The sequence below is a fragment of the Vespula pensylvanica genome, chromosome 3 (assembly GCF_014466175.1).
Source record: "Vespula pensylvanica isolate Volc-1 chromosome 3, ASM1446617v1, whole genome shotgun sequence".
Taxonomy (NCBI): Eukaryota; Metazoa; Arthropoda; class Insecta; order Hymenoptera; family Vespidae; genus Vespula; species Vespula pensylvanica.
Window position 1 is genome coordinate 9258682 of NC_057687.1, and position 22500 is coordinate 9281181.

Here is a 22500-nt window from a genome sequence, read left to right on the forward strand (position 1 = left end):
GGAAAAAGAAAATAAGGTAGTATAAAATTGTAGCGGAGAAAACGAAATGGAAATTCTTTTTATCAATTATATATATTGCGATCATTGTGAATTCGAATTTTAATCGTTCGAGGAAAGAAAAAAAAGAGGGATATAAAAGGAGAAGAAATTTATTTTCCTTTATCTTTTCGTTTCTTTTTCTTCATTCTTTTTTCTTTTCTTTTCTTTCTTTTCTTTTTTTTTTTTTTTTTTATTCGTTCCTTCCTTTTGTTCCTTTGGCACGATCATTAACCGCAATCAGCGCGCGCTCGCGAGAGAGGATTTTCAATTATTTTTAGTAATTTTCCAGGCGAACGAACGCGAAGAAGGGAAAACACGTAGTTTACGTTTAAATGCGATTACCACCGTTTGGCGATTATTCACGGTGGCGGGGAAATGAATTTTGGAACGTAATAATCTAAATCGAGATTAATCTTTTCATACGGAAGTTATTGTTCGTTTTCCATCACCGGTTTCGGTCGGTACAATGATTCTGGCTAATTTGCTGGCCGTGTGTTTAAAAATGATTTAATAATCACGTTCGCATATGGGATATTTAAAAATCACCATATTTTCGACTAGAAATATTTCATGAGCAATTTCTCCAAATGGAACGTGTCTATACGTAGATATAATAGTAACAATATTATACGTACAAAACGTTTTGTTTATATTACTCGTGTATAGGTAAATCGTGGTGTTGTTTATTATATGTAAAGGAAAAAAGAAAACAGAAGAAAAAGAAAACAATTATTTCACGATCGAGAAAGCAGTCATTGGCATTTTGTAAAAGGTGGAAAAGGGAGAATAAAAGAGATGGGATAGGGGGTGTGTGAAGGGGTGAGAGGAGAAAGGGAACGAAATAAAACGTTCGTAGTATACTTATTCCTTCTTCTTCTTCTTCTTCGTCGATCCAGGTCAAGCCTCGAACAGAGTGTGTCGGGTTTAATAGTCGCGAAGAATTTAGGACTTTATATATCTGGAAGGGCGTAAATTAAAATGCCGATCGGAAATGCTTCGAGATATTCTATGTTAGCTCCTTCGCTAACGTCGTGCCGAATCGACTGCTGGGATATCGAGTCGCGAGAATCGACTCTTTATTTCTTATAATGGTTATAAACGTTCTGTTCCGTCGATATCGCTTGGGAAGCTTTTAAACTTAAACTTTACTATTTTCATCGAACGAAACCGACGGAGAATATAAGATGATTCAATTGGAAAAGAAATTCTTTTTTTCTTTTTATCTTTCTTTCTTTCTTTCATTATTATTATTGTTATTATTAATCATTTTGAAAATACGACATTTTATAATCGATTTCGTACTAACACGATTTCGAAATATTTCTTTTATACCAATACGATTTTTAATCCGATTCTTTTTATGATCTCTTCGACATCCAATCGCTTACTTAGGTCGAGAAGAAGATTTGGAAATCAAAAAGAGTCTTATAGAATTCTAACGTTGATAGAAATTTCTGTTTTCGTTGAAAAATAAACAGGGTGGCGGGACTGGGGGTGAGAGAGAGAGAGAGGTGAATAAACATTTACTTCTCTTTCATCTATGTATTTTTTATGTTCGGTTTACTCGATATCGATTCGAATCGATTCCGTTTATGAATGTCACGTTCTCATATTCATCAAAGACACGACGTATTCTCAACGATTCCTCTCTTTCTTTCTCTCTCATACTACTTTTGATATACTAATAATAAACGTAATAAACGATTTAACGAAATTGTTTTCATCACCGAAATTTCATTTGGCGGATTAACTTTTAAATACGTATTATTAAACAACGCGTTACATTAAACATTATAACAAGACCAAAGTTACTATCATCTCCTCGTATATATCGGTATACTCTTTCTAAGTTTATACAAAACCGATTAAAATCCTTTCTCCGAACGAACAACACATAGATAGACGCTTCGAATACATCCATGTCTAAGTTTTATACAGAAGCAAATCCGATGACGTTAATCGGGAAGGACACGTTTATTCGAAGTCACGCGAAGCTCTTCTCGAATAATAATAACAACATCTTGAGTCTTACAGGGCTTTGTACTCATCCTTGTTAGTATTAAAAGCGTTACGGTGAACTCGCAAATCCTGAGGATGTTTCCTCGTCGAAGTCTCTCTCTCTCTCTTTCTCTCTCTCTCTCTCACTCTCTCTCTCTCACCCTCTCACCCTCTCTCTTCTCTTATGTATCTCTTCTAAAACGGGATTTCTTCGGATATAAGAAAGTCTCCTCTACGCTTCGAAAAATCTTGAATTTTCGTTCGTCGACGATACCACGACATAGAACTATCGATTTTATTTCCGAATGAGGGATCTCTTTGAAATTCCACAGAATGTGGAACGAAAGTTTCGCGGATGATTTAAAAAAAAAGAAAAAAGTGCTCTATCTATCGAGAAGCTTCTTATTTCTACATTTTTTCACGTCGTAAAAAATTTCCGAGGCTTTATGATTCGAAAAAGTAAATAAATAAATAAATAAATAAAATTAGCCTGGGGTGGCTCGAGAAAGAGTAATCGATTTGTAGAAATCACGTTTTCGCCGTTATATATTGATAAAAATGGAACATGTAACGAAATAAAATAAAAAGGGAAACGGAAAAAAAGATGAAAGAGAAACAGGAAAAGAAAGAAAGAGATAAAGATAAAAATAAAGATAAAGATAGAATTCGATTAGCGAATTGATATCGAATGTGACTCGAGAGATGTAAAATTTTTAATTAAGCGATAATCGAATGGACCGATGGAATCTCTCGTAATTAACAGATGAAAACGAAGTAGATAGTCGAGGGAGAAAAAACGGAAGGAAGGAAGGAAAAAAGATTATCAAAAAAAAAAAAAAAAAAAAGAGAGACAAAGAAAACGGTATCGAATATATTCGCTCTTTAAGCTTTACCCTTTTCCTGTATTAATCTTTCACGAGTAACGAAACATTTATATTCGATATCTTCGAACGATTTCGAAATAAATTTTTCATGTGAAAAAGTTAAGAAAAGTTTCATATACATCTTATATATATGAAATTTTTTTTTAGATATATATATATATATATATTTTATAATAATAGTTATAAATATACGTAACCAACTATGAATATCTAGTCGAATTAATTTCAAACGTATTCACACTTAATCGTTTTCGAAATTTAATCGAAAGAGAATAAAAAAATAGAAATTCTCTAATATAGACGTATCTATATGTAATAAACCGAACCATCGAGTTTTCGGTATTCGTCGAACGAACAACGAAATAATTTTGAAAAATTTAATCGGCCTCGATCGTGTATCGCGAATGGATTTTTATTGTCATCCCTACGTAAAAATATTCGCGTGTGTGTGTATATATGCATATGTGTGTGTGCGCGCGTAGTGCGTGAGTCGGATGTATGCCAGTGAGTGATTACTAGTATGGATAGACGGATGGAGTCGTCATAAAATTTGATAGATTTTTTTCTTTACAATATAGTAGAAAAGAAAAAAGGAAAGTATATTTAAAAGATTTCGTTAGAACTTCCTCACGATGGGGATGAAATCTATCACAAAATCTAACATGAAACTATGTACGTGCTATCTTTCTATATATCTTTTCCACGTTTCTCTCTCTTTTTTTCTTCGTGCATGTGTTCGCGTGAGTGTGTGCGTTTCTTTTTCTCTTTCTCATATAGAATATCCATAAAAAACGATGAAACGTATCGTAGTTTCGATATAAAAGATATTTTTTTATGCAGACGAGCGTTAACGAGTTTTTCGAAAAGAATAGAAAAGCTTCGAGGAATAATCGTTAATACACTAGGATTTTTAATCTGAAAACTTGGAAAATGTTCTTCATATTGTAAAGATAAAGAAGAAAGAGAGAGAGAGAGAGAGAGAGAAAGAGAGAAAGAAACGTTTTCTCCACTCTTGTACATCTTATATCTATATCTCCTTCTACTTCTAGTTATCCTTCTTTTTCCCTTTTTCTTGTAACTATATTGGCCCTCAGAGAGATAAAGAGAGAAACAGAAAAACAGAGAGAGAGAGAAATAGAGAAAGACAAGCGATACCAGAACGCACCAGAAAAGTTTTAATATCCAACTTAAATTTCCCCCCGGTAATGACAACGATCACTAGGAAAAACTCGCGAATCGTGTCCTTTTTATTTTTTTCAACATCACCTTTTCTCTCTATTCTTTTTTTTTTTTATTATATCTTTTGTCTTTTCTTTCCTTTTCCCTTATAAATATATATTTCTTTTCTTTTTTTTTCCCCCTTTTTCTCCTTACTCTTATAACTTTCTCTTTCTCGTAAATATGATCCGATAACGATCGTTTCCTTTTTATATATTTTATATTTTCGATCGATAATAATGATCGATTCATTCGAAAATTTGGATCGATTAATCTAAACGAGAGAAATTCACGAATATTTGATCGTACTTGTCCAATCCTTGACCGACAATTTCAATTAATCCATAACATGAATGCATATTTTTTTTTGTTTTATGTATATCTTTATACGTGCGCGTGTATAATGTGTACGTGTGTACGTGTACGTTGTTTTTAAACGCTCTCGAAAATTTCTGGGTTAACACGACGCCCATCATACGCAGGCTTTTTAATAAATATTTCGTACAAATGATAACATTAAAGAGTAAAAGGGAGAAAGAGGAAGATATATATATATATATATATATATATATATATATATATATATATATACTTATACAGAAATGGTACCAAAAATTTCTAGATGTGCCAAAATATCCTATGCCGGTCCGTAAAAAAAAGATAGAGAGAAAATTAGCTTAAAAAGTCTCGAATGAGAATAATTGATTTTTAAATATCACACCAAGAGAACTTTTTATTCCTCTCGCGTATAAAAGCTGAGAGCTAAAAATTGAGAAAAGAAACTAAACGTCTATCATTTTCATCGATTTCTCCCGTCAATACGTTCTCCGAATTTTCTTTGAAAGCTCCGTTAAACGACTAGACTCAGCAACGTTACAATATCAACGTCACTCGATTTTCATGAAAAGTGAGAAAGAGAATCAGAGAGAAAGTGATAGAGAGAGAGAGAGAGAGAGAGAGAGAGAGAGAGAGAGAGAGAGAGAGAGAGAGAGAGAGAGAGAAAGAGACAAAACATTGTTGAAAAGTATTCTTGAAATTTCATCATGACAACAAGAGCAATATATATATATATACATATACATATATATATATATTGCATTGTAGTATAGTATAGTATATATTGCATATAATATATATATATATATATATATATATATATATATATATATATATATATTGGTCTTGTAGTATAGTAAAGAGCAATATATATATTTATATATATTTTATTTTATATATAATATACATATATATATATTGTTCTTATTATTATAGTATAGAGCAATATATATATATATATATATATATATATATATATTTCTCTTTTTCTCGATACGAAGTAACACGATAATTTCCTTTTCGATTCACTCGTAGCGCTCAACTCCAGTCCTAGTTTCGAATTTCAATAACCAGTATTTCTATTCCGCGAACGATCGCGGAAAGTTGTCAGCGGTAGTAAAGCGATTATTACCAATCGAAGGGCCCACCTGCTATCATCCTCTGTCTCTCTTTTATATCGTGAAAAACGTAGGCAACTTTGTTTCCTCTCTCTCTCTCTCTCTCTTCCTCTTTTTCTCTCTCTTCCTCTTTCTCTTCCTCTTTCTTTCACACATACAAATACATACACAAATAGACAAACAAATACAGGCATACAAAGAGATGTGCACACGGACGCGAATCTCTGAGCTTCCGGAGAGAAAGAAGAGAAACGAGAACGTTTCCCTTTTCTAAAAGAAACAGAGAGAAAAAGAGAAAAAAAAGAGTAGAGAGAGGCAGAGAGAAAGAGATAAAAGAACGAAAAGACGAGAATCTTGAGAATCTTATTCTTCTTCAAACTCAATAATTTTATTCGTTCACGGTTTACTCCTCTCAGGTACGATCGGTTAGCATTTTGAACGTCGTGAAAAGCCGATCGGCAGGTGCCTCGAAAACAATGGACCGCGAAAGCTGGATGGAAGCTGTAAAGTGCCGAGCAAGAGTAAAAGGGTAGAAGGGATGAGAGACAGGGACAAGGACGGGGATGGGAACGGTGATGAGGACGGGGACGGGGATGGGGACGGGGACGGGGATGGGGACAAGGACGAGGACGAGGATGGTACTGAGGAATGAAGGGAAGGTATGGTCGTCGCGTGCATTAATTCGCGCGTTAATACATACGTTCTATACGCGCTTCTCTTCGCGTGCACTTCGATGAATAACCATACGCGATAGCCATCCTCTCTCTCTCTCTCTCGTTTACGCATGTAGGTATATATACACATACACATACTTTTGTTACATCTATGTATAGGTATATTGTAACTATCGGCTAACATACGGGATATATATCCCTCGACGTTGGTTGGTGTGTTCACTTCGTAACAAGAATTTTGTTTACTTGAGCGACGACAAGAGACACCACGTTAAATGCCTGAGAGAGAATGTATAGTATATAATGTATACAGTAGTATATATTATATATTATATATTATATATATATATATGTATGTGTGTGTGTGTGTGTGTGTAAACATATTTCATCAAGAATGGAAAAGATATAAGATCGTTATAATGTCATTATCGCACTATAAAGAATAGAAAACATATAAAATCGTTATAATATCATTATAATAAAGAGTTAAGAAAATTGTTTTACCCATATTATTATTTCATCAATTTTTCTTCGTTCTAAAGATTATTATTTCGTATGAGATTCGTCATGGTAGACATAATTACGTCTAATTACGTGAATTGTTATTAAAACGCGAAACCGTAACATCTTCGTTCTCATATCATACACAACGCATGTTTATGATGTTTACGCATCATAATAAATCTCTCTCTCTCTCTCTCTTTCTCTTTCTCTTTCGGGTATTTATATAAGCCTCGAGAGAAATTCGTGCAACTGTGTCTAATATATAATTGTCCGTATGTACTTTCCCTCTCTTTCTATTTCTCTCTTTCTATTTCTCTTTCTCTTTCTCGTTTAGCCAGAACATTCTAGTTTACATCGTTACAACTCGCTGTGCAGAAAGGTTTTGTAAATGGTACGAACCTTACCTACGAAGAAACCTTTCCGGAAAACGAGAAAGCAAATATTCCTCACCGAATCGAATTTCCCTTTCTCTCGTAACAATCATTCGAAATACGCACGAAAATTGAATGAGGAAGCGAAGAGCTACCCCACAGGTTTCTATTAGCGGTAGATTGGAAACTAGAGTATAGGCTGAATTAGAGAAAGGGAGACAATACTCTCTTTCTCTCTCTCTCTCTCTCTCTCTCTTTCTATCTATCTATCTATCTATGTATCTATCTATCTATCTATCTATCTATCTACCTATCTATCTCTTTCTCTATCTCTGCTTTGAAAATGTATGAATGGGAACAAGCTTACTCGCTGGCTAGAAATGCATTGTTGCATGAGTTTAATATTCCCCTCAAGACTCTCCAACAATCGCATCTACATACGTTAATAAATACGCATAACTATTCTCTCTCTCTCTCTCTCTCTCTCTCTCTCTCTCTCTCTCTCTCTCTCTCTTTCTCTTTCAAAATTTCATTCTACTTACCGACGCGACGTATCGTCGAAGAATATTAAAGAAGATCTTTGATAAAGAACAAAAATATTAAGTAGTCGAAGCAAAAGGGAAAAAAGAAAAGAGAAACAAAAAGATTGAAAAAAGACATAGAAAGATTGAAGAGAGACTGAATATTTAAATGTTACCTAATAGAAGCAAACAAAGGAAAAAAGAGAGAAAAGAAATAAAAAGATCGAAAGATGAAAAAACTAAAAAACTAGAAAAAGATAATAAAGAAATATCTTCGGTGATTTTAATTCGCACAATAGAATGTATTTAATCGAATCATTGATAATATAGTAAGAGTAGATTTAAAAAAAAAAAAAAGAAAAAAGCAGCGGCCTCAATGAGAGTTTACCCGAGTATCCAACGACGCAACGTCCGTTTATACGATATCAACGTAACACCCTCTTTCAAGATTTATGTTCATCGACTTTTCTCCTAGACGCTGTCGTTCCTCTTATCTTTTGCCGAAGGAAGCCGGACGAGGGTTCATTGCTGACGTTAGAAAGTTGCTAAGGCGACACTCGTATCGCGATATCAATTTTTTTTTCCTCTCTCTCTTTTTTTATTTTTTTCTTTTTTTTTTTTTCTTTTTTTTCCGTACAAAAATATATAGAATCTTCGTTACTTTTTCAAACACAAAGTACCGAGTCGAGTATCACCTTTTTACCATGGTAAAACGTAACTAACCGAAGGACTTTTTCTCCAAGTGAAGAAAATATATCAACTAGTGGATAGTAAAAGGGTGACGCTGTTGCTTCTAGTTTTGTATGCGTGTTTGTCTTCTCTCTCTCTCTCTCTCTCTCTCTCTCTCTCTCTCTCTCTCTCTCTTCTTTCTTTCTCTCTTCTGGTTTTTCTCTGCTTTATTTTCCTTCTAATTCATTCCTCTTTTCCGCAGTTGAACTCGTACGCGGAAAATGCAGTTAGGATGTTAACGTAATACATACATATTTAGATACATACATATGTAGATACATACGTACGTACATAGATACGTATTTACTTACACAAATGCATAGACATCGTAATGCAAGTGAACGTCATTTACGCGTGTACCGTATGTCGGCCGATGCAACGGTAAGATTTCAAGAGTGAAAGAGAGAGAAATAAAAAGAGAAAGATAATCTTTGAACGACAAAGACTTTGATTTATTTCTCTTTCTTTCTTCTTTTTTTTTATCTCTTTTTACTTTGAAGCTCTCGTTAAAAATTCTCTTTCTCGTTAATTATCCTTCTCGCTTCTTACAAACGTAGTAATATGTTCCGCGGAATATCATTTTTGACAAATTTCATCGTTTCTTGTTAAGAAATATAAAAGAAAGACAAAGTAATAGAAAAAGACGTGGAGCAGCGGGTAAGGGCTGAGTGAGGGGTAGATGGTTAATGAAAAGATCCATAAAGATATTTATCTTTCCTCGTAGCACAAAGATGATGATACACGTGAACGAAATGAAATACGCGTTCGCGAACGCTTGAAAAATTCTTTTCTCGCAACGCTATCTCGTGCTAAGTCCAATTACCTTGAACTCGTCTAAAAAAAAAAAAAAAAAAGAGGGAGAGGGGAGATGGTTGGAGATTAAAACGATATCGGTGATTAGTGGAATAAATACGTCTTAACGTAACTAACATGTTGTTAATTAATTAAATTCGTACTGAAAGCCACATACAAAAGGAAAGAAAATATTTATTTCTTAACGAATGACCCACAAGGAGTTATCGAGAAGATGCTTCGAGAATTTAAAGAAGTTTCTAAGTAAATGGTACACTCGAATTTTAAAGAGAAACGCTAAAGATATAGTTTCGAGGAACTATAGGAGAGGAGGAAGAGTATAAAGAAGGAAAAAAGGAGAAGAAGAAGAAGAAGAAGAAGAAGAAGAAGAAGAAATTACGAGTAATGATACGCTAAAAGTTGATTTACATTGTAAAAGACGGGATCGAGAATTATAGGTACTTTTCTTTTCGTTTGAGACACGCGGTATCTTCGGTTATTCAAAGTAAGAAATCATTATCTTCTCTCTCTCTCTCTCTCTCTCTCTCTCTTTCTCTCTCTCACTCTCTCTGTGTCGTATTTCTTGAGTGGTCGTTAAAAATCGTCCTCGTCGAATGACGTGCCTTCTTATTTATATTTTTATCTCTCTCTCTCTCTCTCTCTCTCTCTCTCTCTCTCTCTGTCTCTGTCTCTGTCTCTTTATTTCTTCATCTCTGTCTCTATCTCTGTTCTTCTCGTTGATTACATCAATGTGACATGCAAGGAGACGCTATATGGGAGGTTGCAATGAAAGAAGGAAAGATAGGGAGAGAGAGAGAAAGAGAGAGAGAGAGAGAGAGAGAGAGAGAGAGAGAGAGAGAGCGATAGGAAGAAGAGATCGAGAGGAAAGGGGAAGGGAAAAATGCAAGGCGTCGTATACACGAAGAGGCACGAAATCTCTCTCGTTTTACACACAAAGAGGCTGTCGCCCCCGATACCATTGTCTTTTCTCGAATGTTTTTTTTCTCTTTTTTTTTCTTTTTTTTTTTTTTTTTTTCTTTTAATTTTCTATGTTTTTTGTTCTTTTCTTTTCGTTCGACCACCTTCGGAGAATCGCTCGTTCGTCGTGCCACCTTGAACGGTTTTCGCTTAAATTTATGTTTAAAAAAAATAAAAAGAAAAAGAGAGAGTTAGCGAGAGAGAGAGAGAGAGAGAGAGAGAGATTATCGCAATACAACGAATAATCTCTCTCGCGAGATTAAATCCTGTAGGATTTCTACGGATTCAGATTGTAGCGTCGAAAGAAAATGGAAATATAGAAAAGAGAAAAAAAAGAAAAATCTTTGATATTCAATGGGGGAGGATGGAAGGAAAAAAAGAGAGAGGTGATACGGGTGAAAATTCTCTATCGATATATTTTATTTATTCAAAAGGCACAATGTGTTTCCTTACAAGTGGTGTATTATCGTATCGCTTCGAAGAGATCGATCGATCTGCCAACTTTTTCGAACGATTCTATGTATACTGATATATATATATATATATATATATATATATATATATATATATATATATATATAAGTATCTTTGTCAGCATCATCACGAGATTCCATTTAGTTTCGTATTATTTAAAGTCAGATTCGTATATATCAACGCGTTTTTTCTTATTTACTTCTGTTCTCACAATATATATATATATATATATATATATATATATATATTTATATGAATATTCAATATAGAGTGTGGGCTGAAAATTCTTCGATAATTTTGTAAAAACGAATGGACCCTTTTCTAAAATATTTTTGTTTAAATCGATCATTTCTTTTTCTTTTTTTATTTTTATTTTTTCACCGAGTACAAAAGTTCCCTAGGGTTGAAGTTTTACGATTTGGAAGAAACAAAAAAAAAAGAAAGAAAGGAAGAAAAGAAAAAGCCTAAAAAGTCTCGAAAAACGAGTAATTGATTTCTAAACTCGTCGTACGAACTTTTGACCTTACGAAACTATTTCTCTCCTCTCTATATTTATATATATATATATATATGCGTTTGTGTGTGTGTGTGTGTGTACGATTTCTTTTTTCTTTTTCTATTCTCTATCCAATCAAACAAAGTTAAGTCTTATTTTATATAACTAAAATCCCAGATAATTTGTTGAACTTTTTAAGATACCTCATAGCGTGTTTTACCTTTCAGTCGAGATCGAACTTGAACGAAAGCTTATTTCATTCATAGACCCATAGATAAAGTTATATATTCTATCATATTGGAGAAGAAAAGGTATGATCTATATGTTAGCTACGTACACATATATTCATGAGGATCGAATAGTAAATGTATATGGGGTAGAACCGATCCTGGTGCGATTTCCATGGTCGGCATAGATCGACATAGTATCTGGGTCGAGCTCGATTCAAAGCTCGCTTGCTCGTTCGCGCGTGTTCCTTTAAAACCTTCGAAGATTTATCAGACAGCTTTGCATTACCCGAATTCGACGAGTTTAGCTAGACCATCTCGTGTAAATCTCGTCTGTGGTATTGAACGCTCACGATCATATTGCACCACCATCGAAGATTTTCAAACGATAAAATTTGTATGTTCAATTCAACGTTATAAAAAATTCAAATATTGTAAAAAGCTTCTCTAAAGCTTTCCATATATTTTTTCTTTTCCTCTCTTTTGTCTGTTTCGATTCTGTTTTCTTCTTCTTCTCTCTCTTTTTTTTTTTTTTTTGTATTTCCGATCTTTCTTTTTTCGAACCCTGTAAAATCATTACGAAGGGGAGAAGAAGGAGAGAAAAAAAAGAAGGAAAAGAGAAATTCAAGTTGGCGTAGTCTATTAGACGTATATGCGTTAGCAACGTTAATACGCCGAGGGTAGAAAGTTTGCGTTTTGAAATTGAACCGTGAAAAGATGCCGAGATGGGTCGAGTCATCGGCCCGTTATAACGAGCGAGGCAAGGTTGCCTCTTGCGGAAAAGCAAGAGAAAAAAGAAAGAGAGAGAGGGATGGAGAGAAAAGGAGGAAGGGAGGAAAAAGAAAAAGTTTTTCGGAAGAACTTTTCATTGCGCCGATATAGAAAAATTAACGAGGTAAACGCGACCCGAAAGTTCTACGGGTAAACGTCTACTTTGCTTTTGCTCTCCTCTCTCTCTCTCTCTCTCTCTCTCTTTGTCTCTGTCTCTGTCTTTCTCTCTTTCTCTCTTTCGTTTTATAGGGTGTACTAAAAGTCTGTGTGTAACTTTAAAAATCGATTATTATTATATTTTTCGAGACTTAAATATCAAATTTTTTGCTCGGACTGTTATCAAAGCCAGCCAGCCAGCTTGTTATTAATTCCTGTAATATTTGTAAAAAGTAAAAAAAGAAAAAAAAAAAAGAGAAAAAAGAGAAGGAAAAGTTAACGAATAATTAATTTTTGAAATTATCTATAGAAATATTTCGATCCACCTTGTACATATTTCTCTCTCTTTCTCTCTATCTCTCGTAAGAGCCGTGTCGACCGACTGACATAGATAATTCTCTCTTGTGCTCGATTTACGTGAAAATCGGTACGCTTAGGCAGACTTTAAAACAGGCCTTATATATTTTACATAGCTCAGCGGTAAAATTTTATTAAACGCTTATTCGAAAATTGTATGGGGTAACGAATAAATAGAGAAAAAAAAAAGAATAAAGAAAAAAAGAATAAAGAAAGAAAGAGAGAGAAAGAAAAAAATGCGCAAAGGACGATGAAAATGTAGTAGAGAATAGAGAATGTAATAAGACGACGACGAATACGAACGACGACAACGACTACGAGTTAAGCAGGCAACTGCTAGGACGTCTATCTGTTTTGACGTTTGTAATGCAATTACTTTGGCCTGTCTTCCTCGTCTCCTGCAGCTTCTTCTTCCTCAACGTACTCGCGTTTGTCTCTGCGACGACTCTTTACAAGGTGTCAGACGTCATGAGAGAAGAAGAGGGACGGACACAAAGAGAGAGAGAGAGAGAGAACGAAACGAAAAAGATTAATGTAAAAATGTAGAAAACATTTTGCTAAAACTACGAGTTTTCTTTTACGTTGTTTAATCAAAGGAAAAAAGAAAGAAAAGAAACAAACAAAGTAAAAGAGAAAGAGAGAACTTTCTCGTTTATCGGCTGTCTCTTTTTTTCTTTCCCGATTTGTCGCACCATTACACCGCAGAAATGGGATCGTGAGAAGTAAGAAATAAGAGTCATTTTTATTGAGAATTAGGGTGAGACAATGGAGGAGGAAGAACAACAAAAAAAAAAAGAAATGAAAGTAAAAAAAAAAAAGAAAGAAAGAAAGAAAGAAAGAAAGAAAGAAAATTTCATCTTGAAGATAAAGGGGATGAATCGGAAATGGGTTCGAGTTATTCCTCGTTTTCGCGCGAGAACGTTCGTGGAATTGACTTTACGAGGAAGAGGATGCAAAAGGAAGACAGACAGACAGAGAGAGAGAGAGAGAGAGAGAGAGAGAGAGAGAGAAATAGAACTCATAAGCAAAGTTAGATTCCCTGCGGCAAGGACAAGCTTTAGATATTAGGATCGGTTGACGAACATCATGTAAAGGAGTTTGCTGTTGGTAACTTAAAAGCCAACGGGTTTCTTGCCAAAGTTTTCTACACACAACTGTGTTACGTGTATCGTACTTTAATCGAAGATTATGTTTCCAAAGAAATAGACTGCAATTGTAGTTTACGCGATGAACTATCCAATCAGAGACTCTTCTTTTATTAATCATCGATGAGTATTAAACGCTTACCGCATTTCCAATTGTCTAATTAATAACGAATATAGGAATATAGATTGAATCGATTGAAACATAAATGGCAAGAGTCATCCTCTTTCTAGTCGAATTATCTTTCAACAAATTATACACCCAAATGAATATTCTCCGAAATGATGATTAATTAGGAAATCGATGGAACGGTGATATTAGATATAGGGATTTCATAGAGCAGACGTTTTAGAGAAAGGAATTGGTAAAGAAAATTCGATGGGAAATAGCCAGCCTGTTGCAGTATCTGTTGCTTGATCGTTATTACAGAAACCATTTTCTCTCTATCTATCTATATATCTTTCTCTTTCTCTTTCTCTCTCTCTCTCTCTCTCTCTCTCTCTCTCTCTCTCTCTCTCTCTCTCTCTCTTTCTCTCTACCTCTAGTTGACTTCAGCCTCTAGCGATATCAAAGGTAAAGCTCGTGGAATCGAGAATGTTTTGGATTAACGCTAGAGCCCACAATTACGTCGGCTTTTACTGATCAACCCGTACGGCTTCAGGGCAATGCGCTTCGATTCTCCAGCTTTTCTTCCTCTCTCTCTCTCTCTCTCTCTCTCTCTCTCTCTCTCTCTCTCTCTCTCTCTCTCTCTCACTCACTCACTCACTCACTCACTCACCCACTTTATTCAGTAGTAGCATACGAGAAATTAGTCGAGCTAGTAATTCGGCTAATAGCAGGACTCTCTATTATAACCAACCAACTGGTCTCTCTCTCTCTCTCTCTCTCTCTCTCTCTCTCTTTCTCTCTCTCTCTCTCTCTCTCTCTCTTTTAGACACACATACACACGTACACGCGTATAAGCATACACATACTTCTCACAGACAAAATTCACAAGCATCACGATCGACGCAGGGAAATTATCATCACGAGCTCTTGGCTACCTATCTAATGGCAGAAACGTTAAAGTAATGAAAAAGATTCTCAGTTATCATCCTCCTCCTCTCTCCTCTCCTCCACTTCTTCATCCTCTATCCCTTCTACTCGGTACTTAAGTTAATTCCGTTAAACACGATCTATCCCGGCCTTCCCGTTTACCAGAGATCTTCGATAAAATAAATAAAAGCAAGGAAAATGGTCCATATTCTCACCCTCCTCCTACTATCATTCTCTTCGGTCTGGTACTTAATAAACATAAGTTAGAACGCACATCGACCCGATGCAAACTCGGGTCATCTTGGGAATACTATTTTTCAACTTTTTATACGAGGAATTCATTTTCTTTCTTTCTTTTTTTCTTTTTTTCTTTTTTTGTAACAGAAAGAGAAGAAAGATACCACCTCGTAAGATCTTCGCTCGGTGTGTGCGTGTATTTTTGTTTGTTTATTTCTTTTTCTTTTCTTTTCTTTTCTTTTATTTCTTTCTCTTTCCCTTTGTATTCGCGTGTTGTACAATGTACAATACATAGATACAAAGAAAAGAAAGAAAAGGAGAAATAAAAAAAGAGAGGGTATACCTACATAAATACTTACTTTATATTATGTATGTAGGTACATTCTAACTCTACTCGACTTTATTCGAGCGTGCAAAAAATCTCTTCTTTTTAAAGGTCGTCCGTCCATGGAACGTTGAGAACATTGCGTTTCATTATCTAATTTTTCGTTAACGAAAGTTAGAAATATATGAGAGGAGAGAAATATATATATATATCTCTCTTTATCTCTCTCTCTCTCTCTCTCTCTCTTTCTCCGTCCAACGGAGATAGATTGATCCATCAGTAAGAGAATAGAAGAAGAGATTTGAAATAATCACGTGTCGCCGCGTTAAGAAACGTGGCGCGGTGCAATCAAAGTATAGCGACGATACCGGAAGTAAAGAGCGTTAGGAGGAACCTTGAGATTTCCTCGAAGAACGTAAATAGTTCCTCCGCGCGGGACGGCAGTACAATGTTGGCTTGCGTTTATCCGGCGGAAAACTTCAAGTCGAAGACGGTTACGGTGAAGCTACGTCATGGAAGATCAAGGAGGAAACCGAAACTGCTGTCTATTAAGGAGAAACTTCCGGATGGCAAGGAACCCGATACCAATGAGAATGCTCGCCTCGAGAACGAGGTAAGCGCGTTTTGCGGTATACGATCTACAATGTGAATCTATGTGTATATATATATATATATATATATATATATATGTTTGTATGTATGTATATATACACTGTATGTATATATAGTATCTCAAGGAAAAGGGTTTATAAAAATCGTCAAGTCTCTTGACTTTTGATCAATTTGAATTTTATGTTTATGAAATGTAATGATTTTTTACCCCAAGAAAAAGTATCGTCCATCAGGATCATTATGAAATTTAATAACTCCTGTCCCGATCTATATTTGTGGAATCTAATGATCTCTTACCCCAAGGAAAAATATCGTCCACTTAGGATCATTGTAAAATTCAATGACTCCTGTCCCGATCTACGATTATGAAATCTAGTGACTCCTTGTCTCAAGGGAAAGCGCTGTCCAACAGAATTATTATGAAATCTAATGACTTTTTTCCTAATTTACGACTTATGAAATATAGAGATTTTTTTCTTCAAGAAAAAGTGTCGTCCGACAGGATTATTACGAAAACCGATAATTTTTTTCCCTAACTTGTGATTACGAAATCTAATTTCGTATTCGAAGGAAAAATTTGTTCACTGGGAGTATTATGAAATTTAATGATTTTTTATTTTTTTTTTTTTTTTTTTTACTTTTGTAAAGTCGCCGAGACAGGCCAATCTTGTACTCGAAAGAAACAGGTTCTTGTAAATTTATCCATTGATTCTCTAAATGGGGATGACAAGCTCCTAAAGAATGTTTGTTAAATAACAATGAGGAGATCGAGTGAGATATTCGATAGATCCCTTAATTCTGTTTATATAAAGTGATGTTATTTTTGTCAAATTTTTTATCAATATTTATCGAGAAGGTGTATTTCGAAATTGTTGTTTCAAATTGAGGACAACTTTTACTTTATTAAATATTCAAAATGCGTATCGCTGACCTCAGTAATACAATAATAAAATCTTTGTTCGACGTAACATCGAATATTTTCCGATACACCCGGTGTAATTCGACGGCATTCTTCAGCACTATGTCGGTACTAAAGTTCTCCTAACGAAGACTATTGGATGGATGACGTATATACTCGATTGTAAATATCCCCATAGAAAGAAAAAATACGTATGAAAAAGGAAAACAAAAAAAATTAGATTAATAGATAAATCCAGTTCTGAAATAAATCAAATTACGATTTCCAGGTCAAATTATTTAGCAAAAAGGGTGGATCGATAATTTTGTTAGCCAAGATACTAACAATCCAGGCATTCATCGATACATAAACCGGATATACTACAGAATTTTTGACGTACCACCGAGCAATTATATTGCACGGTGGTCGGCGATACGCATTTTGAATATTTAATAAAATACAAATTGTTTTTCAATCGGAATATTCGAAATGCATTTTCTCCGGGGAAACTGATGATTCAAAATTAACAAAAAATGAAATTAAAAAAATAAAAATGAAAAAGAAAGTAGTAACTATTTTAAAGAGTATTAAAAGACCCTAAAAAATAACATGCCACTTGTCTCCTGTAGTCATTGAAGATTTTTAGAAAGTTTTGTCATTAAACTCTAATTAGCCCAAAAAGGATGAATACACGATAAGGATCCATCCATCCTCTCGAAAATAAGATTAACCTATCTCGACATTTTTTTTTTTTTTTTTTTTTTTTTTATTTAAAAAAAAACGATAAAAGAAGAGAAAAAAAAGAAAAAAGAATCATTAGATCTCATAATAATCCTGTTGTACATTTTTCGTTGGTACATTCTGATACGTACGTATAAATAATATATATTTAATTCTCTTTGTTTGAGAGAACCATCAATTTGACAAAACCATCCGCACCCTCATCCCCCAATCCCGCATCCCCTATCCTTCCTTGCTTTCAAAAGTTTCAACCTATTATTTATGTTCGCGGGATATACTCGCTGTCCCTGAAAATGATAGAAAAAAAGAAGAAAAAAAAAAAAAGAAGAAAAAGGATAGAAATCCTTATTATCGTCTTTATTCGCATAATAATTACGAAGGTTCCATGGAACAATGTCGCGAAAGAAAATCATCCGGTCTGGCCGGTTATTATCTACCAACAAACGATATCTAGAGACAATTCTAAAGGGTGTTAATAATATAAAGGAGGATAATTATTAAGAATTTCTAAACGTGCTACTCTATCTCCCGGAAGACTCTTGAAAACGACGACAAGTGGAGAACTATCGTTGCTCGTCAAAGACTAACTAACATTCCGTCTTCTTCTTCTTCTTCTTCTTCTTCATCTTCGTTTTCTTCGTTTTCTCTCTTCTTCTTCTTTCTTCTTCGCTAAATTGGATGCCTTCTTTTGTGTAACTTGGAACGTCTCTGAAAGGTTGGTCTCTTTCGAAATACACACACCACACAGATTCTATTCCTTCTGGCTATAGCACCTACGGGAATTTATTTGACTACGAAAGAAAGGGAGAGAAAGAGAGAGGATCGATTTAAAGGATCCTTTTGTACACACACACTCTCTCTCTCTCTCTCTCTCTCTCTCTCTCTCTCTCTCTTTCTGTCTCTCTTTATTTCTCTTTCTCTCTTTCTCTCTCTCTCTCTCTTGTTCTATGTTCACACAGAGACGTATATCGTCGTTCTCTCGAGTAAAGACGACGGAATTTTCTTAATCACCACGGCGAAATTGGCACAACGACGTCTTTAACGTCGTTCAAAGGAGAACACCAGTATCCTTACGTTTCTAATAGTAAATATCTATGTGTATATGTGCGTGTGTGTATGCGTAGTTACGTAGGATAAGTACGTACGTACACACACATCATATATATATATATATATATATATATATATATAAAATGTGTATGTAGCATATACCATGTGTCACGTGCGAAAAGAAATGAAAAGAGAATCTTTAATGTATTCAACGTTGTCGTTGCTTACGCGACTTATTACTCAAAACAAATTTTATTTTGTTTACTCTTTCGAAAGTAAGAGAAAAAAAAAAAAAGAAAAAAAAACACAGACTTTCTACGAATGTAAAATTAAAATGGACACTTTTACAAACGTAAAATGTTTTATCGTAGAAAATGATTATTATTAGACCTTCGTTCAAATCGAATAAAATTTTTCTACCTATATACATACATACATACATACATACATACATACGTAAATGTGTACTTACTTATCTACATCGATTTGCCGGTTTTATCGCGATAAACCGGCGTTGCTAACGATCGAGTAGGTGTAATAAGCACGATCAGATCACCGTGCACTCGACGGTGATCCGTTCTCATCCAAAGAGAGTGCACGTACATACATATATAATGTATATATGTACGTATATAAGTGTCTATGTATGTATGTAAATATCGATCTTTTCTCTCGAATATCAAGCGATAGACCTCCTAGAGGTCAAACGTAAGTAGGTACATATGTACGTACATACATACGTACTTACATAAATACATAGCATAAACTAAGTCTAATAGTTTTGCAACGAAACAACCGTGTCGATTATAATACCTCATTTTCGAAAATTGAAATCTTACGTAAAAATGCATGCACGTAATATACGTAAGTACGTACCAATACATAAAGGTCGAAACGTATTTTAGATAATTACAATGTTCTATTCCTTCTTAATCAACAATTATAAATACATAATATAATAATACATAAAATGGAGGTCTCGTAAGATAAACGAAAACTGAAGCGTTTTCTACGTCCGTTCTAAGTTCGTTGCACCTCTTTGACGTCGTTTATACAAGTAGCAGAATATTATAACAACTTTAACTCATACGAGAACGGTTTAGTTCTAAAAGATATATATTTACTCTATAAATATATGTATAGTCTTAACTGTGGAATATTAATCGTATTTAATTAATCTACTCTCTTGAAACTCTCTCTCTCTCTCTCTCTCTCTCTATCTCTCTCTCTCTCTACTTTTTCTTTTTCTTTGAAAAAAAAAAAAAAAAAAAAAAAAAAAAAAAAAAAAAAAAAAAAAAAACGTTTGTATCGAGTAAACGAAAGGACCGGCATTATAGTCGTCATTATGTCGAATCTCATTGGAAACATGAGAAATCTCTTTCTCTCCTTTGTACAAAGGGTTATATCATACATTTCCAACCACTATATGCCTCTCTAGGCTTGTAGCTATGGATAGCCCTGTGTAAACCGATACCTTGGATAAGAAGGATCAGTTACCTTAAACGGAACGGACATACGTCACCGTACGCGTCCGGTTGTATATAGAGAACACGGTAGTGAATAGAGAAAGAGAGTGTGTATATAAGAGAGAGAGAGAGAGAGAAGCAGAGAGATGCTACTAGCTATCACTATCCGTGACATAGAATTGCGTTTCGGTATACACGTACACCCACGTCCAAGGATGCAATACGCTCCTAAATATAGGACGTTTGTGCTTGGCCCGTGCAAATGTTACCATTTACTAGGAGATGAGCCAGCTACTTACAAGGGATGTGCTTTAACGTCAGCCATAGTGCCGCATCCGGTGGCCTCGAAATTCGATATAAATTAATTTCCCGATGAAATTTCCTCGCCAAAATACAGAGAGAGAGGGTAGAAAGATCAATCACGCCTCTCTTCTCTCTATTTCCCTACCCTATAGATCCTCCATTTAAAAATGGATATTTCGATCATACTTCGAAAGTATCTACATACGTAATTACTTTCGATATTTCTCTTTCGAGTAAGCACATTGATTTATTTATTTTTAATGAATATCATTCTGTTCGTTTTATTACATTAATCGTTACGTATATCGTCATCGTATATATTAACGATTAAACGTAAAATAATTACAATCGTTGGTGAAAATCATTTTTATCGTTTCTTTGATAAAAATCGTTGATTTCTTTTCTTCTCTTTTTCCTTCGAATCTCTACGATCGTAGGAATAGTAAGTAGTTTTCATTCGAGAGCGTCGATAGATAAAAGATAGAGAAAATAAATTTACGATTCTTTACTATTCTCACATTTACATCTACGTTCCACCTTTTTACCGATCTTCCAAGAAAAACGCGCAAAGTTTCTCGATGGCCTACGGATACTTATATATGTATGCACATATGTATGTAGTTTAGAGTATACTCCGAGGGCTTTTCAAAGTTTCAAAGTTACATTTTTCCTTACGTTCTCATTTTCACAGGAAAGTTTCAAGTAACGATTCAGCTTTCAGTGATCCTTATCGATGTTCGTATCCATACGTTCACTTGTAACAATTTTTGAAGATGCCTCGAAAGATCGAACTATCTATCGATCGTGAAAAGAAAAAAAACGAGAAAAAAAAGCAAAATAAAAAATTGTCTTTTATTTCGAATCCTATCCTGTCCTTCGTTCTCTCACTTCTGAGTGTCGAGCGATTATATATATATATATATATATATATATATATATATATATATATATATCAATTTTACAGTCTGTTCGAGTAGAAGATAGCTTATGTGATAGAAATGAAAATGTCTGCCGGGTAGAGAACGCAAGCTCGTTAGGACGGACGCGTAACGAGCGTATCTCCATCGAGCTGACATCCTTGATAGAATTCCGGGCATTAATTTCCTGAACGCGCATCACTTTGTATATGTACCTTCTATAGATGTGTATATGTGTGTGGGTGTTTGTGTGTGCGCGCGCAACACCGTTAAGAGAGAAGTTACTTCGAGTTTCTAGGAAATAATAATAATCGATGGACATGGAGTGTGTATGTTCGGCGAAAGTTTGTTAACGAATTTCTTCTCTAACACCAAATAATAACTTCTTCCCCGAAGCGATAAGCAACTTTTCCATGTCTCATTCGTAACGAAATAGGAAATAGGGATGTACGTATCAAGGATTAAAATTATTGAATGATCTATTAAATAATTAAGTCTAAATATATCATGGTTGAAAAAAAAAAAAAAACAAAAAACGAAAAGCACATTTATTTTCTTTTGCGACAGATGGATTGATAAAAACAAGACCGTAGGGACTAAGTTTTTTTTTCTCTCTTCTTTTTTTTTCAAGATCTACCGTAAAGAAAAGGAGAGAGAGAGAGAGAGAGAGATCGTAGCAAAGAACGTTTATCGTTTGGCCCAGAACCCTCCGAGATGCTCAACAACCCTCGATCACATAGGCTTCGATTTCGACTTCGACCCTCTTTCCTTTCTATCGTTTTACGTCTTTCGTCCGCCCACCTTATCCTCATCCCTTCTTCTCTCCCCATCCTTCTCTCCCTCCCCCCAAAGAAGACCATTTTTCTCTCTATCTCCCCTTGAAAAGCTCGATCCTTTAAACCACGATTCGGGTTAGAGCGTTAAACCCACTCTAGTTTTCCGTCAGATTTCGAAATAATTAACTGTCAGTCGAACGAGAAAGAAAAACTCCATGAAATTCGAAGAAGAGAAGGATAAGAGAGGGTGCAAAGGGGAGAAGGAAGAAAGGGAGGAAATTAAAAAAATTGATCAAAGTTGAAGAGAAAGAGAAAGACAGAGAGAAAGAGAGAGAGAGAGAGAGAGAAGAGTTT

General features: G+C 34.7%; 1 protein-coding gene across 5 annotated transcripts in view; it reads left to right on the forward strand.

Annotated features, from left to right (window-relative positions):
- The window catches only part of LOC122628181 (putative uncharacterized protein DDB_G0271606), a 103888-nt gene that overhangs the window by 55282 nt on the left and 26106 nt on the right, over positions 1 to 22500 (forward strand). Inside the window, exons 1-2 of one of the 5 annotated variants that reach the window (XM_043810178.1) lie at positions 6227 to 6252; positions 15714 to 15996. The exons of 2 other annotated variants lie outside the window; for them this stretch is intronic. In XM_043810178.1, the coding sequence (XP_043666113.1) occupies positions 6242 to 6252; positions 15714 to 15996 (294 nt within the window). In that variant the 5' untranslated portion in view covers positions 6227 to 6241. Of the gene's footprint in view, positions 1 to 6202; positions 6253 to 8708; positions 8774 to 15713; positions 15997 to 22500 lie in introns of those variants that run through there. 2 more of the 5 variants (XM_043810177.1, XM_043810180.1) reach the window with 2 other exon arrangements.